We start from the raw sequence: 21,882 nt of genomic DNA on the forward strand, positions 1-21,882 counted from the left end.
AGCCAGATAATTGATCACTCCATAGCTCCATATAGAATCCTATTCTTATGCAGCCTAATATATCGTTATGGTATATAATCCCATCATGTGTCCAATTATTCAGGGTCGGCTCTGGACCAGGAAAGAGTGAGAAACATGAATTGAATGAAGGAATGAAGGTCATTGGTGAACGATTTGGTGAACACACCTGGCGCAGGCCCACTGGAATGACTGATTAGAGAAACACTGGACAGCGAGCGCTGCTTTGCAAGGTTTTATTTTTTTATACAATCTAGAGGTTTAGTCCAGTGTTGCCATTCACACACCTGTCTTACACAATTATGCTTCTTCTTACATTCTGCAACTGTCCTGCTAAAGACACTCCGCCAAACACAGTAGATCACTTTTCAGAACAGTTCTGCAGTAAATATTAAAAATAAAAAAAGAACAAAAACAATCCCAATTTTTCATAGATCATTATTTTCCTCTGTACTGAGAGCAGATCGACCCTTCGTTGCCCTCTAGAAGCCAAACTGAGGATAATTCAAGCAGATACTAATAAATCAGGCCAAAGCAGAAGAACCCTGAAGTGTTTGTCATCTCCTCATCTCTTGAAAAAGTGCCATTTCAGTGACTTTCTCAGGACAACAACAGACTGGAACTGCAGACTGAATTAGAAAATATGGGCTATTCTGTATAAACGTTATAGTTTAGCATTAGACCGTTACTGAATTTGTTATGGATTTGTGTGACAGTACTGTCAGGACCTCAGACGGCCTGAAAGACCGTGGACATCGAGGACGCAACACGAATTCTGCGAATGCTTCGTGATCTGGCGAAAATTCAAAAGTGCAAAAAGAGAAATTCACCCTATCAAATGAGGAAGGAAAAACCAATCCATCGACTTTTAGCTAAAATATTTAAAAATAAAATTATGTATATAAATCTCTATACTTAAATATGTACATGATGTGCAAAGAAAACAATTCGCATTCATTCAAACTATGCAGAGTCGCTGAATATCATTAGAATAATAGAATTAGGATTATTAACTGGTGTATGTCAGTTTACTCACTGTAGCTTTTGCTAATGGCACTAATATGGGAATCCTTCAGATATGCATCAACTGCAAAACAACAACACTCTTAAAAATAGAGATGCAACAAAGGGTTCTTTGAGCGATACCAGTGAGACCAAAGGAGCTGAGAGTGTGAAGAACCTTTACATTGACTTCTTTAAGCCTTTAAAAAGGTTCTTCACACACATAGCTCTCAAACACAGTTCTTTATGGACCCAAAAGTGGCTTTTCCATAGCATCACTCGAAGAATCCTTTGTGGAACCTTGATTTTTAAGAGTGAAGTTGGAAATCTAGAACATATCAAGAATAGTAAAAGGGAATAATAACAATATCAATAATAGTAATAATAAAAGTTCTTGGGTTAAAGTGCTCTCTTGATCAACCTAAAAAAAAAAAAAAAGCAACAAAAAACAACAACAAAAAGGTTTTGATCGTGTTAGCAAACTACAGGTAGAAGCAGAGGACGAGATCAGGGGTTGGCTGGTCATTGATGGCAGCAGAGTGGGTTTGAACCAACGTTTCCAGATCACATTTAGGCAGCCAGAGACACTGAGGCTAGAGGAGGTGGGAGGGGAACTGGGCAGCTCAGGAGACCACGGCAAAAACAGAACAGGCCCGAGGAACTACATTAAAGCCCTCTCTTAAAAATAAAAGGTGCTACTAAGGGTTCTTCAAGCGATGCCATGGAAAAAAACTGCAGGTTCCATAAAGAATCACAAACCATGCTTCTAAATACAGAGGTTTGATTATCTGGACTCTTTAAACTGGTAAAGAACCTTTACATCAAACCTTCAGACTTCAAGCACAGTCCATTATGGAACCAAAATTGGTTATTCCACGGCAGTAGAACCCAGGTCCTGGAGGCCCGACCCTCTGCCCTGCACTTATTTTAGTGTTTTCCTGCTCGAACACACCACATCCTACTCAGGAAGGGCTGGGTAATTAGCTGATTAGCTGGATGAGGTTTGTTGGAAGCAGGGTAAACACTAAAGAACCTTTAGCTGTAAAGAAAAAAAGAGGTTCTTCACACTCACACGTCTCTAAAAACTACAAACAAGGTTCTTTATGGAACCATAAGTGGTCCAAAAAACCCTACAGAAAACCTTCAGTGAAGTGTCTGTAATAACTGTGTAATTACACATCAAGAGACCATGTAATGACACCGTAATTAGTGTTGATGTAATTGCTGTTACCGTGGTACAGCTTATGTAATTATGCATGTTATGCATCAACACTCAAGTCATGCAATTAAACAAGGGTATCTTCATAGCAGCACAGGAAAAGCAGCTATTCATATAAATACTTAGTAATTATTCTCATCTTATTACACATGTATAACCACATAACGTGTAATATTCTGTAGCAGCTATTAAGACAGACTTGTGTTATTATTACAAGAGTCACAACTGAATTTGATAGATGTGCACTTGGGGTACTATGGGTGTAACAGTAAATGTATTTATGGTACGGAGGTTCATGCAGTCGTGCGGAGAATACGCAGTTGTATACAAAAAAATAGAGATGCAACAAAGGGTTCTTTGAGCGATACCAATGATACCAAAGGAGCTGAGAGTGTGAAGAACCTTTACATTGACTTTTTGCAGCCTTTAAAAGGTCCTTCACACACATAGCTCTCAAACACAGCTCTTCATGGACCTAAAAGTGGCTTTTCTACGACATCACTCGAAGAATCCTTTGTGGAACCTTGATTTTTAAAAGAGAAGTTGGAAATCTAGAACATATCAAGACTGAATACACTGCAGTAGTTTAGGAGCATCACACTGGTAACTGTAGTCTTGTTTGCCCCCCTCCCTCCGTTCCCCGACTGATAATAAACATGTATTTCCTCAAAATTCTGACTTTAACAAGCTATTTCAGCTCATGAAATCACGGTTGATTGGATGAGGACGATGTCTCAACCTTTTTTGGGGTGTATGTGTGAGGAAACCTACTGAAAATGCCATGACATTCACACTTCACTGCTTAATTAACACACTCCAGGCTGTGTTAACTACCTCAGCAGGGGGCGTTATACAGCATTTGATGGAGCAAATGGTTACTTGTACAACTGTCTGCTCAGATACGCGAACCGAACCTTGACTTTTGTGTACTGTTACACCCTTAGCATTCACACAAGCTGTTCTACTGCAATCCATCTATCATAGTAGTTACACTGTTATTACATATATTATTAATGTGTAACTACACAGTTATTACAGACACTTTATTATTGTCAATATCTAAAATTTAACCCCTTAAACACATAAAAGATCTGTCAGCAAGTCCACACTTCAATTACTCACTCTACGTGCTACTTCGATATTAGCTTAGCAGTAGTTCTGATAATGTATAGCTGTTATGGAATAAGAACTCTCCAAGTTTAAGGGGTTAAACCACAATGTTCACTGCAGTTACATTATAGTACGCTGGATGAGAGTATTTGTGTATTTGAGTATGAGAGTGTGCTGAAGCTGTTTAACGGCCGAGCGAAGAGTATTCGTTTAGATATTCTTCATTACTACAACAGCAAAGCCCACTTTTACCGAAGCACCTATGCAACCCATCCTGCTTTTTTCCGGACACACAAACAAAAAGGGCAGGAACAGACCCGACTGGAGACGCGAAGTGGTCCAAACAAAACAAACAAACAAACAAAAACAACCTCCTCCTGTGTAGACGTTATAAAACAGACTGAAGGTTAACATTCGTATAGCAGCCCCCGCGGCTACAGAGCAGACCACCAGACTCAAAGGCTTATGCTCTATATGGAGTATATGACTCAATAAAGACACTGTTACGTTTAGCTCGGACTGACTTGGAGGTACTGGAAGTCTGAACACTTGGCTACTACATGGCTCTGCATGGTTAAGCTGTAGGTGGTTGGTTAACCCTTTAAACTGTAAGGCTAGTGCTTCAAAGCATGGTTTACATTGTAGATTCATAGCAACTGAATAGCAATGCCTCCTAAGATTAAAGGAATACTCCAACCTGATCTGTACCTGCTGCATTCGTGGAGCATGGTCGATTACCAAATACACTGCTGCCGTAGGGTTGCCATATAGAAGAACCAATTTTGGATCTTCTAAGGCATAATGGTTCTCAAACTTGGTCCTGGGGAACCCCATGCCCCCTCCCTTATACACATGTTTAGTGGTGTCCTGCTTTAACACACCACCTTCAACTCAGAAAAGGCTCATGAATCAATTGATTAGCTGATCAGATGTGTTAGAGCAGGGTAGAGAGGTCCTCCAGGACTAGGGTTGGGACCCACTGCCATAGAAGAACCACCATTGGTTCCATAAAGAGCTAAACCATGCGTGTTAAAGTGATGTGTGAATGTGAAGAACCTCTCTAAAGTCTTAAGAACCTTCACTTAATATTTTTGTAGACATTATTTTGGTTATTCACATTCATACATCTGCTTTACAAACCAAACAGGTTCTTCTACAGCATGGTGGATTCCAAACCTGGTCTTGGGAGACCCCTATACCCCTGCACATTTTAGTGGCGTCCTGCTCCAACACACCACCTTCAACATCAAGGGATTGTTCATTAGCTGATTAGCTAGATCAGGCGTGTTAGAGCACGGTAGATGGGTCCTCCAGGACTAGGGTTGGGAACCACTGCCATAGAAGAACCACCATTGGTTCCATAAAGAGCTAAGCCTTGCATGTAAAAGATGTGTCTGAATGTGAAGAACCTTTTCAAAGTCTAGAGAACCTTCATTTGATGCAATTATTTAACAACTGAAAGGTCCAAACCAAAATGGTTCTTCCATGGCATGGTGGTTCCTAACTCTCGTCCTGGAGGACCTCCTGACCAGCACATTTTAGTGAGGCCCAGCTCTGGACTACAGTACCTTCAACTCGGAAAGCGCTGGTTATTTATCTAATCAGTTGGATCAGGTGTGTTGAGAGGAGGATGAACACTAAAATGTGCAGGACAGGGGTTCATCCAGGGCCACTGCCATTGAAGAAGTTCCACAAAGAACCAAATCACAGTTATAACAGAGATGATGTATGAATGTAAACAGCCATTTTAAAGCCTGAAGAACAAGAACCATCACGTCTGGATGTTCATACGTCTCTTTTACAAACATGGTTTAGCTCTTAATGGATCCAAAGATGGTTCTTGTATGGCATCACTCAAAGAACCCTTTGAAGAACCTTACTTTTTTTTTACCTTTTTTGGCTTCATACAGAACCCAAACGTGTTTGTAAAAGAGATGCAAGAATGTGAAGGACCTTTTTGTTCCTTATGGAGCCAAATCTGAATGTTTTTTCCACATTCGTAAAAGTAAAGGTGTTTTTAGGGGTTCTTCAAGTGAAGCCATACAACCAGACTGCTAAAATTGGAGTCTGCTTCTACTATAGGAGAATTGTGTCATTTTCTCAGTAGGAAAATGACCATCTACAGTCATCGTGATTAGCTGTGCACCACAGATGCAGCAGGTTAGGCTGAAAAACTCTCTGGACTACCCCTTAATATATCGCTGCCGTCACGCAAAAACCTAGCATCAACTGTTTTTCACTGGCAGTTGTTCTTCATACGGTGTGAGAAATGCTCCAAAATGAGTTGGAACACTGATGTCCGTTCCTCCTCCTCCTCCTGTAACGTCGACCTTTTGGAGACCTTTTTTTGCGTGACAGCGACGGTGTGTAAAACGAAGCCTGCAGTTTAAGGGGTTAAGTGCATTGCTACCTCTCCCAGTAAGCTAGAAGCTGCTCTATTTGCTCTATTTTGTCTTTGCTTTATGTCGCCGCCGTCGTCGTCGTCGTCGTCTGGCTTTCCCTAAAAAACTCCACTACTGTAATACACTGCACTGCTCCTCCTAATCAGCACCTCTAGAACGCAGTGTTAGGATGACTGGCCATCCTCTGACCCCCTGCTTTAGCCATAGAGCAGAATGCGTATCAGTGCCGTGGCTGAGTGTTTTATTGGCCCGCTGCGTATTCTGAGCGAAGCCCGCCCGCGCACCAGCGTGTGTGTGCCGGAAGTTAGGCGGCCACGTGGCCGATCAGATAGATGTTGTCGTAGAGGTGACCCACAAAGTCCTCGCTGATGTTCTGCGCTGCCCGGCGGGTATTGCGGATGAACTCTCGCTTGGACATCTTGTTCTTGACGTGCGGACTGCTGAGGTCGATGGACAGCAGGATGAGAGAGTAGCATAGCACGTACACAGCGTCTGCAACACAAAAACACACACACACACACACACACACACACAACATACAGATTATTTGAAAGCTCCATCAGTGTGTTTTTTTTTTTAGAAAAAGTGTTAAAAACCTAAAAATAATAATTAATATTTAATATATAATTAATATAATTATATATTATATAATAATATAATTAATAATATTCTAAATAATGTCATTATTGTCGTTTACACTGACCGGTACCAGTCCAAAACCAGCTTGGTATTACCAGAGAGGGTTACGGGCATTGCTCAAGTGCCCAACAGTGGCAGCTCACCTGGGTATTGACCCCACAACCTTGTAATCAATAATCACCAAGCAACCACAGCTCACAGTAAGTGTAATTAATAGCTTTGGCATTGCTTCATCATCTACCAGTAGAGATCTAGATTAAAGGAAAAGTTTGACAATTTTCTTTTTAATATGATTGATCACGAAAGCAGTCGACTGGACAAGAAACACTTGACATCTGACCTTCGCTTCTGTAGTTTACAACAGAAGATGCTAGGCTAACACTGCTAACAAACACTGGACTGGACTGTCACCAATCTTACCTCTTAAAAATAAACACACGCCCAAAAGCTTCTCTTATGGTTTCAAAAAATATATTAGCCTTTTAATGAATGTACCCATTGCTGACACAGAGGTGCAAATGCACACACACACAGCTTGTCTAGTCCCTGTATTGCCAATGGATTAGGACTCTCTGGAGCAGGTAAACATGAACCTACTGCCCCCATGCTGGTATAAAGCCCCCCCAGCATTGAGCTGTGGAGCAGTGGAGGAACTGTGTTCTCTGGAATGATGGTGGTGGAGCTCCATCCAGTACTTTTAGGATACAAAGTTGGGGAGTTGGGGATGATGAGGTGGGATGGTGATCATCATCATCTTCCAACATCCTGACCAACATCCCTAACCATCTTGTCGCTGAATGCAATCGAACCCTCACAGCAATGCTGCTCCAAAATCTAGTAGAAAGTCTTCCTCCCTGGACAGTAGAGACAGTTCTTCCAACAATTTGATTTCAGAAGAAACAGTGCATGAGCAGGTGTCCCAATACTTTTGTCAATATATCCTATATTAGTCAAGTTAAAATGTATTTGTTTTTTACTTTTTACAACCTGATTTTGTCACAAAGCAGCTTTACAGTGGCATGAAAAGCTCCCTCAGAGCAGGAAGAAGAAACCTTGGGAGGAACCAAGACTCACAGGGGAGGACCCGACCCGTCCTCCTCTGATCAGAACTGCTTAAAATTATTAATAAATAAAATAAAGTCACCATACTGGTCTAAGTCTATTTCAGCAATGCTGAAAGTTCTTACTGTAAAAACTTCCGGGCCACGTCCCAATTGCAAACCGGTTATTAATACTAACTAGCTTTTAATAATTTTACAATTATGACTTTCTTGAAGCTGCAGATGCTGCAGTTTTTGTTATTTATAGCTACGAGAAGCACAGTGTGGATAAACCCTGTTCCATTTGTCCCTCGTTCACAGTAAATCACTCTCGGCTCTATGCTGAGGACAGGCAGCAGAAGGCAGCGGGTCAGCTGCTCCTGCAGCGTCCTGCTCTCAGCTGGCTGGAGCGCTGCCCTGCTCTGCTAACACTTTAAGCCCACAGGCTTAAGTGCGGATTTGGAGGCCAGGGACAGCGTTTGTACCACCAGCAGATCACACAGCGCTGCGGCCGCTACCAGCCGCACAGATCCACATCGATTACGGCACTGTGGATACAAGCCTGCCATTTAACTACGCCGGTCTTCAAACCACGGCTGCTTTCTAGCTCCATCAGCATTGCTGTACATACGAGTTCCCGGTGCAGACAGGATTACCAGTTGAAGCTAATGACCCGTTATTAGCTATTCAGGCTACATTACACAGCAGGTCAAAGTGGCCCAAACCCAGGCCTTTTTGTGTTATCTGTGATCGGCAGCGTGATCGGCAGAAACCACACTGAAGCTGACCTCGTCAGTTCCGATCTGGTACTGAAATCCGGCAATGTGTCCGAACAGCCAGATCGGAACTCATTCAGCTGTTACATCAATCCAGTGGACGGAGGGTTTCAGTGGCATAATAGAAGATAGCAGTCTCTGTTCAAACTAAATTAGAAGGCACATCATCGCTACAACAGCTCTGTGTTCGAAGTTATTTTTAAAGAAATGGCAGAACACTGCCACAGGAGGGCGCTGCTGTAGCGTCAGAGAAAAAAAAAAAAGTTAAAATGCAATGCAATAAAACAAGGATGCAAACCTAAGAAGCGAACATTTCCGAATAACGTTTTGCAGAGCCATTTGACAGCCCAGCGGTCAGCCACTGGATCTCCTTCATAGCTCCCGCAATGCTGGCAAAAATGAAGCCTTATGGAAAGTATTGCGTTTTTTTTGTTGTTGTTTTTTTTTTGCGTCTGTGCATCTGTTTAGGAGAGTGAGCTGTTCAGACAAATGTCAGATATAGGTCACATTAAAAGAGAAAAATATTAGATTTGGTGAGAAAATCAGATTTGGGCCTGTTTACCTGCTGTGTGCACATAGCCTTAGTCTTCAACCCTAATTTGTAATGTAAATTTAAGATTTTTTTGTTGAAGACTACCCAATTCTTATTATTGCCATTGATAACAACAACAACAACAATAATATTAATAATACATTATTATTATTTTGATGATTTACTACTACTGCTAAGCATATAAAAAATTACATGTATGGCATAAATGGTATAAAGTATTAATACATTATTTTCTTATTATTTTATTTTGACTCGAGAAGCATGACTCTTGATTCCTCCAAAGGTTTTGAGGAAGTTCATCCTGCCACGGTGGTCTCGGACTTGCACACTTGGAGATGCATGTTTTATTTGTTTGTTTATGAATGCAGATACATTTGACTTGTCTTGACGGGAAATGTGCGATCAACAGTCTAACAGCTGAAACACTGCTAATGAAAAACAGCCGGTTTAGCTGTAAAAATCTTGGAATTGGAAGTAAAAAGGTATGATCTGTGCACCTCCATCACAGACATTAACTTACTTATACAACCTTAGTTACCTTGTGTACGTTTCTGACAATTCGGGATGGTGGGTGGTGGTGTTAAACTTTTACATTACAGATGTAACCCTAACGTCTAACGTCACAAAGACTCATTTAAAATAGCAGTCCTGGCGACTAAAGGGGATATAAATGTTATTTGTTTTGCAACTCAGGCTTTTAGAAAAGTACCGGTGCATTTTATGCGTTCGCTTCATGTACACAGTGTGCATCTAATAAAAAAGGCCAATGAAAATAGGGCTTTTTGTCTGTAACAAGGCTGGAATTGGAAATAAAATGGGATGATCTGTGTACTCCTGCATCAAACATTTGACATATTGTCAATCTGGCTGTTGTTCTTTACATTTTTATACTGAACCTGTATAAACTGGACCAATAGGAATGCTATAAATTACTTGCTAAATGACTTGAATAAATACATAAATTAATATTTTTTTTAACACTCACTTTCACCAAAAGTTGACAGGGATTTGTACTTTTCCTGTTGACTGTTCAAGTTGACATTTTGGAGATAAGAATATTTTGAATGGCAGCAAATATATTTATGTAACCATTGGTTGCCTTATATACTGTGTGTGCTGGGATCTGGGATGGTGAGAAGGTGTTAGGGTTTCACCAGTAAATATTTAATGTCCAACTTCACAAGGGCTCAATTTGATTGCAATTTTAAGAAACAATTCAAATTACTTTAATTAACATTCATACTTATGTTTAACATAAGATATTATATATTATAGGAATAGAAATTATTATTTATCCAAAGGAAATTGCAGACACTGTAAGAGGACACTGAATACACAATTGTGCTGGAGGAACTCTTTACATTATGCAGTGATGGGAGTTTTCACACAATAAAAACTGTATTTTTATGGAGATTTGAGATTTTTAACTGTTAGAAACTTAAGCCTAAAGCCTAAGCGATTTGCTTTCACCAAAAAAATTACGGAAATTGTATATAAATGAGTAAACTGGCTATATATCTATATCATTGTGTAGAAAAGTCTTATTTATTGTCGTTTTTCCAAAATGTTCTGTACATTGTGTCCAAATTTCATGATAAACGGACCATTAGAAACGCTCCAAAATGACTTAACCTTTTTACATCGATTTCCATTGAAGGTTGAAAAGGTTTTCTTCTTTTCCCGTAAAGCTGCTGTTTTGGAGACGTGAGGTTTCTGCGTGACATCATCAGATCGTTTCTAACAATGCATAAACGTGATGCAGCTGAATCATCCTCTTTACACTCACCAGGGGTCAGGCCCACCTCCCTGACCAGCGTGGGGTTGCAGGCACAGAATCGGTGGGAGAACTTGGTGATGAGCGTCTCCAGGTACTCCCCTCGCTCCTCCGGGGCGTGGATGTGTCTGAAGAAGTCCCTCAGCGCGTTGGGCAGGAACTGGTTACTGAAGTTGTGTAGTGTGACCAGCTCGTCCAGCACATCGCGTCTACAGGGTTGAAAGGTCAGAAAATTGGGGAATGGAGTATTAATTGGTGTCATTAAAAAAAAGAACAAGATGTAGTTCTGTGCTGTGCAGCGAGCTTTTAGTGTTTTAGTGCTTTACTGTGTTTTTCGGACATGAATTCTGCTCTCCTGATCATTTATCTACGTCACCTGCGGTTTATTTGCTCATATATTTAATTTGACTCATTGCGTAGCAGTTTGGGCAACATTTGATGGATAAATGTGCTTTAAAAAATGGACTTGGCTGCTAGTGAAATGAGAGCTAGTGGGGAATATTTGGTGTTGTGCAAATTATACCGAGCCAGTCCAACTTTCCATTGTTGTAAACATAGAAAACAATCAAAACGACCAATGAAATATTAAAGGAAAGGATTCTGTGCTGCTTCTATGTAATAAAAAAAATTAACTCTCTTAAAATTTACAACAGCAACTCGCAAAAGAAGAACACCAGAAAAGCTAAAAATCATATGTCTAACCAACCGTTCATCGAGGTAAATCCGCAGCATCTTCCAGTTCAGCATTCTGGTGTAGAATATGAACTTGGCAATTTCCTTCGGGTGGTCCGCAAGAATGCCTTTGGACATGAGGTAAGTGATACCCTGCAGAAAGAGCCCCCAAGATACCAGGGAGAGAATGAGGAGAGAAAGAGAAACACGTTCAGTGCCAGACACAGCAGCCCGGGCCAGAGCACAGCTATCATATGTCCTTTAAGTGGGGAAGCCTAAAGCTGTGATAATGCAGCTAATGACACAGACAGAAACACTATAAAACACAGGCAGGTCCCACTAGTTTCCTCATCATTAAGCAAAACAGAGCAGCGGCCAAATTCAGCCGCTTAGCCTAGCTGTGAAAGGGCAACCACTGTGCGTTTGTGTGTGTGTGTGCGTTTGTGTGTGTGTGTGTGTGTGTGTGTGTGTGTGTGTGTGTGTGTGTGTGTGTGTGTGTGTGTGTGTGCGCTAGCGTGAGAAAGGCCTGCTTGCTCTCTTTACCTCCTGAGGGTTAGCGTTGAACGTCAAACTTCCTTCATCTAGTTGCATGTAGAGCTTTCTGTAGGAGAAGCCAAGAGGAAGCCTCCTGTTGTATATGGAACAGTGACCCCAAGTGGACTTACACAGCCTGGAGGGCACAGAGAGATGCCACTCAGAAACACAGCACAGGTCTAAGTGCACATTTGTTGGATTTTCAGGGATAAAAATAACATTTCACAATTTTTATTATTAATTATTATTATTATTATTATTTTTATATCTTGTTCTTGGTTCAATAAGCCTGAATCAGACCTGTCTAATGCATAATCACGCTGTATTAACATTCATTTACTGTGACCTTAATTCGTTCATACTTGCATTATGAGCTGTAATAATGCATGATAAACACTTTGTTACCACCCTGTTATGCACATTATTCAGTGCTGTTTAGTGTGCCATTAGTGAGGAGTAGCACCTGTAAGCACCAGAAATGGCAATACACACAACCTGCAATCTGGACAGATGTGAGTTTAAGCCTTTTTAACAACCAAACACTGATTACCTGAATCCCTACAGAGGAACCGCTGCTGTCCCATGAACGCAAACTGACTCATTAAATCCTTATTAAACTTATTCACTGCTTTTCAGTCTCTAATTAGTGATGGATGGAACCTCACTGTAGAATATTTACATTTATATTTAAGGCATTTAGCCAACGCTCTTCTCCAGGGAGACTTACAAAAGTGCTTTATTTACCCAAGAAAAACCTCAGCTAGTTAGAATAGACTAAAATTCAAAGATACCTCTAAGTTTAGACTCTACTAAACACAAGTCAGTAAGGAGACTGGGATATCAGGGATCATACACTTTAACCAATTTTATATTCAAGGACTTTCCATGACTTTTCAAGTACCCAAAAACTAAAAAATTCCAGGACCTACATTTTTTCCCCGTAATTTGTTTACAGGAATGTTTAGTCCAGGCTAGCAGCTGAAAGACTGTCCAGACTAGCTAGTTAACAATGTAATGCACGTTCATGATACCGGGTTCATATGAAATACGGGCAGCGATTGGTCATGTGAAAAATGATAATACTATAAAAGTTTGTGTCAACAGGAGCTCATTACCATATTTCCCATAACTTTTAAAGTACTTTTTTCAATTTTGTTATTTTTTTTTAAGAACTATTTAGTAATGGATTTGAGCATGTCTATTTTTCATGACGTTTCAGGCAACCCCTGAATATGGAACCTGTATTGGTGCATTAGTGACTATTAAACACATTAAAACTCAATAAAGCCACATACAGCATAAACCTGCCACTGTCTAGAACCCACATGAATCAAAGTGCTTCCATTTACACACTAATAACATGTAAGGGAGGTAATCATTCACGCTCAATATCTTGCATAACAGGGGGGTAACAAAGCGTTTACTGTGCATTATTAGGACTAATAATGCAATTATTAACGATTTTCACACAACAGACCTCCAGCAGTGTACTAAATAAAGTCATGAGGAATAAAGGATATTAATGGATAGTGAATAAATCACTAGAATTATCTGAAATGATCAATATTCTAATCACTATGAATATTAAAAAAGCCCTAATTTGAGATCTTAGAAAAAAGTGTTACCAAAACTTTACAGAGCAAAATATCATGATTGGACAGATGATGTTCAATGTGATGAATTTATTGAACTACAGAAGAGCAGAATGTTTAGATAATGCTGGACCACTGCACTACAATTAGGGATGTCCCGGTCGAGCCCCCCAATCAGATTCAAGCCTCTTAATGTTGAGCATCAGCTGATACATAATTCAGCCCCACAGTTTAGATCAGACGAGCTGCTGATGAATCCATTCAATAAAATCTCTTTATTTTCAGTATTAGTTTCTATAATCAGACTTTCTGGACTGTCTGATTTAGTTTAGTTGAGACTTTTCTTAAAATGATGTTTTATAGTGTTTAATATTGTTTAATCCAGTCTGACCAATCAGCTCCAAGCTCCTTTACAAAACTGCAGTCTGACCACTTCCTGTGTGTGTAGATATCTGCTGCTGTTGGTGTATAGTGGGTGAATGTGATGCTGTGATTAGCGTTTTTAAAAGGTAGTGTGTGTGTGTATTAGCATTAGCATTAGCCTCCACTCGGTTCTGAACTCTAAACTCTTTTATTTACCTTCTGGGAACTTCTGCACCGCTGCAGCTGGCTGGGCTATAATGTCCATTATTGGCGCCTAGAGGACACTGGATGGCCGCCCACCGTTCCAAACATGTGTGCTCACTGTATATGTGTGTGTGTGTGTGTGTGTGTATATAAAGGCGGAGGCCAAATTCTATCTGTGTCCAGAATAAATGGTGCAAATGGTTGTCTTGTCTGGTTTTGCAAGTTAAAAGAGTGAGGATTAAGTGATGGACCACCTACTGGTTTAGAAATGTAAGATTTTCTAACCTTTTTTTTAAATATTTAATAAAGTTAGAAACCACATAAATATGTCTATAAGAATTTACTGAACAACCTGACCTTGCAGCCAAACATCATAGCCTGGCTGATTTTGTTCAAGGGTGGAAAGTGAGGAAATACTGACTGACCCCTGCCACAGGTACTCGTCATTGCCCAGGTCCTGCCACACGCAGGAGGCCAGGCACAGGTCAGTGGCGTTCAGGTATGACAGGATGGTGATGCTTAGCTCGGGTGGCAGCATCTCCAGGTCGATGAAGCCCTGCTGGTCTTTGGCCTTGCGGGCTCGCAGCAGCTGGCCGATGTCTGAGCCTGGGACCTGGCACTGCGGTGTCCGACGCGGCTGCGATTGCGGCTGATTCTCGGTCAGCAGCGGGCCCATTCTGCGGCGGCGCTCGCGCTGGAGGTAGCACTGCTCGCTGTACTCCTGCTGCAGCTGCTGGTTCCTCACCACCCTCCACAAGCCCTGACCCATCTGCAGTCCTGCAGGAGAAGCACAAAGCCATTAGCCCAGAGCCCATAAGTAATTAGTTAACTTATTTACCAGTCTTAATCACAGACACCCTGTGAGAGCAACAGCGCCTGCATGACTGTAGATATCCTACATAGTCAAGTCCATAAGTATTTGGACAGCATTTTATTTTTGTCAATTTGCCTCTGCACAACACCTCAGTAGACCTGGAATGAACATTTTAGGAATTTCAGCCATTTACTTCACATAATCCCTCAATTTATATAGTGTCAAAAGTAATTGGACACAATAATATAATAAGAAACCTATATGGATAAAAGTATTAGGCCACCTGCTGCTCATTCCTGCTGCTGAAATCAAGAGTATTTGATTTGCTTTTGTTGAAGTATACGTCTCTACTGTCCAGGGAACGCTTTCCACAAGCTTTTGGAGCATTGCTGTGAGAATTGGATCGTATTTAGTAACAAGAGCATCAGTGAGGTCAGGATGTTGGACGATCACCACCCCACTTCATCCCAAACTCCTTAACTCATCCCAAAAGTACTGGACTAAGCACCATCCAGAAAACACAGTTCTTCCACTGCTCCACAGCTCAATGCTGGAGGGCTTTATACATACCCCTCTAGCCCACGCCTGGCATTAGGCAGCATGGTGCCAATAGGTTCATGTTTATCTGCTCCTATTCTAGTCCTATTCTATTGGCAGCACTTCTCTACATCTGTGTCAACAAAAAGTGCAACTTTAAATAGCTGAATGCATTCATCAGAAGGGGTGTCCACAAACATTTGGACATGTTGTGTATAAGGATTATCTTTAATTTCTTGGCTGCAAATCCTTTACAACCCATGCCTGCCCGAAGTCTGGAACCCATGGACATCACCAAATGCTAAATTTCACTCTTGAGATGCTTTGCCAGGCCTTTTCTGCAGTCGTCTTCACTTGATCCCTTCATCATTAAGCCCTCACACTGAGCGGCGCTGTGGCCCTAGGTACGTTTAGCTAGCCGTGCTGAGCAGCCGGTTATATGATCCATGTCCACGTGGAAAAGCCAGCAGAACGGTTACCCTCCATGCTTAGAACCGTTTACCCAGTGGAAAAAAAAGAGGCCTGAGGAAATCACAGCGATGTCAGGCCTAGAGATTTCGGCCTAGCGTGCAACAGGACCGGTGAGCGCGTCCAAAAAAGACGAACTGTAGGGTATTATGTTACACAGCCTTGCCTTTGATGCTCTCCACAAAAGGCTTTAGTTATGAAGCTCTGTGCCAAATGTGTCTCTTGACCATTTCAATGAACCAAATCTGGATGTATCACTTGTATGGGGCAGAACAGCATGGGGAAACTGCATGACCCCATTACCAACCCCCCATACGATTGCTAGCTCCATTCAAACCCTGAAACAGAACTCTCCATGAAAACCTCCTGACCTGCTTTTTACTGGCCTAAAGCAATTACTTCAGCCTTTTAACAGAGCATATAACCTCACGCTCCTTCCCCCACAAAGATAACCTCGAGCATACGGCCTGTCATTCTTCTGACCACCGTTCATTTAAAGCGAAATGGCAATAATCTAGAGAGCGCGGCTCTTAGCAGCGTGCATTACTCCTCCCATTTACAGCCATCTACACCCTTCCCTCATCAGACGGCCCGGCAATCAGGCTAAACCCTTATATCCCCTCCCTGTTAATGTCAGTACGAAGCTGCCATTTCAGCCCCACGGTTATGGGGACTAAAGCCCATCTTGAGCCCGGTGGCACTAATCCTCTCTCAGTGACATGCATTAAGACTTTTTATCGGCCGCTATTCGGATTCCTCAGAGGGCCTCCTTCTCTTAAACCCGTCTGAGAGTCCTGCTTGTTTATTTTCTGCTAATGGCTCTGCTGAACTGTCCCGAGCGGACTGAACTGAGTGGCAAAGTCAGATACAGCTCTGGGCAAGAATTTCAGATGGTACTTCTCAGACACTGACGCAGATATCTCGAGTAATGGCCAGTGCTGGGCCGAGGTTTCTTATTTTGAAGCTTCTGAGCATCTACAAGTAGGCCATCAACCTCAAACTACCCTGCAGAGAGAAACACGGAGCCAAACAGCAGCCCATTACAAAGTTTTCCCTTAAAAGCAGCTTCAGAGTCATGCTGATGCTCCACTGACTGCAACAGGGGGAGAACGGCGTCTCCGTCATTCCCACTCCGGGCCTAAACACTGCTCCTGCTACTGCACTATGGAGCTTGGGTGAAGGAGCTGCAGGAGGAGAACCTCTCTCCAGAACTGTCAGCGTAACGCTGTGTAACCCATATAAGTCTTGTAGTACCACTCGACCGCCTCAGCCCACATGCTGCTACTGTCAACAAACGCACATGTACAGCTGTCCACAAGGGGGCGCTGAAAGCGTGATTTGTATTTACTGCAGTGGAGTAAAAGTGAATTACACTCTCAGCTTGTCAGTAAGTACAGCAGATCTATTTCTCTGCATCTGGCTTTTTTTTTATTACAAGCACAAGCACCTAGGCATGCGGTCGGCTGTAGTGAGCACACATTAGTGAAAGAATGGGTGGTTCTAAAGAGCTCACTGAATTGCCACTGAGCCACCACTGCAACAAGAAAATCAGCTGGTGAACATAAATCCAGTAAAAAGGAGAAACAAGAGCTTCTCGTTCTGAAGAAAGTAGTGAGATCTTGTCGGTGAGCTAGTCTGAAGAACAGAGCTCGGTTCCTCCAGGTTTCTCCTGGACGCCCGCCAGTCCAGCCAGCACAGCGTGGAGGATGTGTTTAACTCCATCAGCAGCAGCAGCAGCAGCTCACCTAATTTATCATCATTAAGCCCTGATTTACCACCAAACCAGGTGTTGATCTGAGGAGAACTCTAAATAATACTAGACTCCAAGAGGAGAACTTTGGAGATGTTCTAATGATGAACACAGTGATGGAGAACCACCACCACTTTCTGTAGGAGTGATATTATTAGTGTTTATTCTAATATATATATACAGATAAACAGCTTTTCACATTCTCAGGGGGGTTAAAATTTAGTATACTCAGTAATGTATAATGTTCTGATCAGCCACCCTGTATTGTTCCTTGCTCAAAACGTTGTCCAGACTGAAATACTCCTTATAACTTCAGTGTGAATGGGTGGAGGTAAAACTGCTACAGGTATCGCCTGTATTGACTGGGTATGTTTTGAGAGGTTAACAGTGTTTCCACACTCTAATTACAACTCTTATTGAAAAGAAAAAAAAACAAAACAATATAATTTATTATTATAAAAAAATATATGCTTTTCCATGTTTCAGCTATTGTGGATGTCTTCATGTATAGTAGAACAGTGTAAAGGCTGAATTTGTGAAATGAGCTTTGAATGACAGTGTGTGTCTCTGTGTTTTAGGTTCTGCGTGATTTCTTCAGTTATAAACCCCTGCTGACCAAGCAGCAGTTCCTGCAGGTGGGGTTTGCAGAGAGAAAGGCCGGCCTTCTGTGCGACATGATTGGTTTTGTGCTGGAAAAACACAAACAGCTCACGAGAGGCAGCAAGGTAGGAATCATGCCATTTGACTTTGAGGATGTGAAAGTACACAAAGCATACAGTCAAATGTGCTTTCGTAGAATTACACTCATTATAAAAACTGCCATATGTCTAAATGATCCATATAATAATAATTACAATTATTTCAGTTAATATTTGCAATAAATTGTTAAACAGTATCTGCCAAACAAAGTCAGATTATTCTATGAACTAATAACTTGCATGAAATTTTGTTTGATATTATTCTGTTTTTTCAGTTGATATGTTCAGTCAGATATGTCTACAGAAATACTCACAGCTTTCACGGCTCAGAAAATCACATATTAGAACAGAAAGTAGTCTTTTAGAGAGTTTTTACTGTAGAAGCTCCAGATCTGATCAGATCAGATAAAGCAGCTGAACATAAATCCAGTAAATAGGAGAAACAAGAGCTTCTCGTTCTGAAGAAAGAAAGTAGTGAGATCATGTTGGTGAGCTAGTCTGAAGAACAGAGCTCGGTTCCTCCAGGTTTCTCCTGGACGCCCCCCAGTCCAGCCAGCACAGCGTGGAGGATGTGTTCAACTCCATCAGCAGCAGCAGCAGCTCACCTGATTTACCATCATTAAGCCCTGATTTACCACCAAACCAGGTGTTGATCTGAGGAGAACTCTAAATAATACTAGACTCCATGAGAGAGGAGAACTTTGGAGATGTTCTAATGCTGAACACAGGGATGGAGAACCTCCACCACCACTTTCAGTAGGAGTGATATTATTAGTGATTATTCTAATATCAGTGATTTACTGAGCAGATCAGCAGCTTTTCGTTATAGAGGTGCTTAAAACTTTTGCACAGTACTGTATATGAAAAATCACACATACTGGAATCAGTCCACAATTCAGTCCATACTGCTCTGACCATCATTTTTTTTTGTTTACATTTTATCAAATATTCTTCTATAAAGTGAAAGTAAGAGCATTTAGCCGGCTCTGACTCACATCACACAACATTAAACCCGCTACACCACATTCTCCAAGCTAGAAGGAAACAGGCTGTGGTAGTGCGTGACCGGCTTGTCTGACCCGTGACAGATCGATCTACAGTGCGGTCTGATCTAAAGCACTGCCGATAGAGAAGGAGGGTTCATTAAAACCAGGATACATTTTGCTTTCAGTTCTACAGAAGCAGAGTCACCACAGCTTTTTTTTACAGTGGTGTGGAATGACCATGTCTAATGACCATGTCTAATGACCATGTCTAATGACCATGTTAAAACCTAAATGGACTCTTAACTCTCTGCCACTATTAATATCACCACTATTACCCATCATTACTCTCATTACTCTGACCATCACTGCCATGACTATATTAAATTCTACTACACCATGATTAATATATTATGATTATGATCAGAGCAGTTCAACAGTTTAGATGGTTTGTTAACTTTTATCAATAATTAGTTAATAATTATTAATAATTAATAAATAGTTCTGATCAGAGGAGGAAGGGTCGGGTCTCCCTTGTGAGTCTTGGTTCCTCCCAAGGTTTCTTCCTCCAGCTCTGAGGGAGTTTTTCCTTCCCACTGTCGCTGTTGGGGTCTGCTCACAGGGGGTCTTGGATCCTTCATGTCTTCTTATGTTATTTCTTTTTTTCTGTCTTTTACTAATTTCTAATTATGTGAAGCTGCTTTGTGACGACAACAGTTGTAAGAAGCTATACAAATAAATTTGACTTGACTTGACAGTGCTGTGCTGATATTCCTCATGACTGATCAGCATTCATGGAAAGTATAGGCCTTACTTTGATTTGTTTGACATTCAGATGGAGTGTAGTGCATGTGCATTATCTGGCTGCTGGGTAGAGCTGGGCAATATGACTATTTTTATCATATTGTGATAAATGTTGGTATTGTGTATATAACATGCTTTTCTAAGCATATCGAGGACATTCTCAGTGCTTAAAGACCACTGATCAAGTGATCAGAAATAGTGTAATTAGTTAAACTGGATAAAGTGCAGCAGCACATAAACATCAGGTCTATTGTGAAAATGTCTTTAAATATCATAATTTAATATTTTTACCATATCGCCCAGTCCTACTGCTGGGTATTGAGCTAGGAATCCATACCATACAGACACTTAGCCATTATTTATCTCTGCTGTCCTGAGAAAGACTCTGTCTATTATATATATATATATATATATATATATATATATATATATATATATACATACATACACACATATATATATATATATATATATATATATATATTTTTTTTTTTTTTTTTTTTTTTTTTTTTTTTAACATAAGATTGTGAATCTGGGAGTTGTTCTTTATGTTGTGTGCAAACATCATGAATGGACCAATAGAAATTCTCCAACATTATTGGGCTTAAAGTTTAAATTAGTTAAAAAATAGTTAAAAAGTTTATTTTCCTTCTCCTGTAATCATCATGTACTGATTTTTCTTATTATTTTACTTCTAATATTAGTCTTCATCTATTTAATATCGGTTCTGTGATTATTATTTTTATATTTATGGATTTTGGTGATGTTTTTATTTTCTAATGTCTTTTAAAGTTTGAAAAGTACTTGCAAATAAAATAATAATAATAATAATTAATAATAATAATGAATAATAATAAAAAGCTCTGTTCTGAAATAAATCCCTGACTGAGGCTCTCTTCCCGAGCCCTCACTGTGTTCACTGTAAATACTGACTCAGCCTCCACAGCTCCAGCATTTTCCACTCAGTCCCTCAGGTGAGTTCAGGCCCATGAACTCTACACCTGCAGCTTCCCTGTACCTGCCTGTGTGACCCCTGTAAACACAGACACCTCCATCACTCACTTCCAGCAGCTGCTTTCCTTACATTTGCCTACCAGCCTGGCTGCTCATCATTACGTAAGTTCGTTAACACTCACTGGATTACGTGTAATGAACTGAGCTTCAAGCCAACCCACCCCAAATAACTTTAAACTACACCTGAGACCCAGAGTTCAGCACAGGAATCCCACACTTTACTTCTGTAGATGTTTTTAAAGTAACGTCTAATCGCCATCCCTCATCACGTTAGATTGCCGAACAAGTCCCGCCCTTCCCCACCATCAATTGGCTAACCCGCACATCAATCACATAAACGAGCGCTGCTACTGGCTGCCCGAGCTGGCATTTAACACCGTGGTAGCTTTAGTGACTGAACCCACCCACCTGTGTTTTTATGGATGTATTTTCACCGCCGCCGCGACGAAATTAATATCAGTTTACAACAACCGATGAAGCGAAATGTCCTTCAGGCTCCGTGGTCAAATGAAGCAGTCATTTGTTCTGCAGAAACTCCAAAAAACCAGCGCTGCAGGCGAGTGGACAGACTCCGCGGTCAGGTTTAATCTCCTCCACCGCTCAGCAGCTCTCTCCGTTCGGCTATTCTCCTCCTAAGGCCCGCCCACTTTTACTCTCTTTATTATTATTTTTTATTTATTTTATTTTTAAATAATGTAATTCAAAGAGCAAATGACAGCCAGGTGTTGTATTGTTTATCCGCAATACATGGACTTCGTAAAAAAAAAAAAAAACTAAATAAATAAATAAGCTGTAACAACAGTGTCGTCGTCCCGTTTGACGTTTCTTGTTTTTGGTGGAAGTGACGCAAATCACGTTTAGGCTGGCGTAGTAAAAACAGCACTTTTAATATTTATTTATTTATTTATTTTTAGCA

General features: G+C 40.9%; 1 protein-coding gene across 1 annotated transcript; it reads right to left on the minus strand.

The window, feature by feature from the left end:
* Positions 1-247: 247 nt before the first annotated feature.
* On the minus strand, positions 248-21,577 carry fbxo8 (F-box protein 8). The gene is made up of 6 exons (XM_072678574.1): positions 21,375-21,577; positions 14,324-14,675; positions 11,749-11,875; positions 11,240-11,358; positions 10,546-10,742; positions 248-6,243 (listed from the first exon to the last, which is right to left on the minus strand). Exons 2-6 carry the CDS (start codon positions 14,665-14,667, stop codon positions 6,056-6,058), a joined length of 975 nt encoding a protein of 324 aa, XP_072534675.1. The 5' UTR covers positions 14,668-14,675; positions 21,375-21,577; the 3' UTR covers positions 248-6,055.
* Positions 21,578-21,882: the final 305 nt, after the last annotated feature.

Source organism: Salminus brasiliensis, chromosome 4, assembly GCF_030463535.1.
Source record: "Salminus brasiliensis chromosome 4, fSalBra1.hap2, whole genome shotgun sequence".
Classification (NCBI taxonomy): domain Eukaryota; kingdom Metazoa; phylum Chordata; class Actinopteri; order Characiformes; family Bryconidae; genus Salminus; species Salminus brasiliensis.

Excerpts from the sequence above, each read along its gene's own strand:
- fbxo8 (XM_072678574.1), bottom strand. The coding sequence starts at position 14,667 with ATGGGTCAGGGCTTGTGGAGGGTGGTGAGGAACCAGCAGCTGCAGCAG. Across the intron at positions 11,359-11,748 it reads TCAACGCTAACCCTCAGGAG|GGTATCACTTACCTCATGTC; the intron begins GTAAAGAGAGCA and ends CTCTTTCTGCAG. Across the intron at positions 6,244-10,545 it reads GGAGGTGGGCCTGACCCCTG|ACGCTGTGTACGTGCTATGC; the intron begins GTGAGTGTAAAG and ends TTTGTGTTGCAG.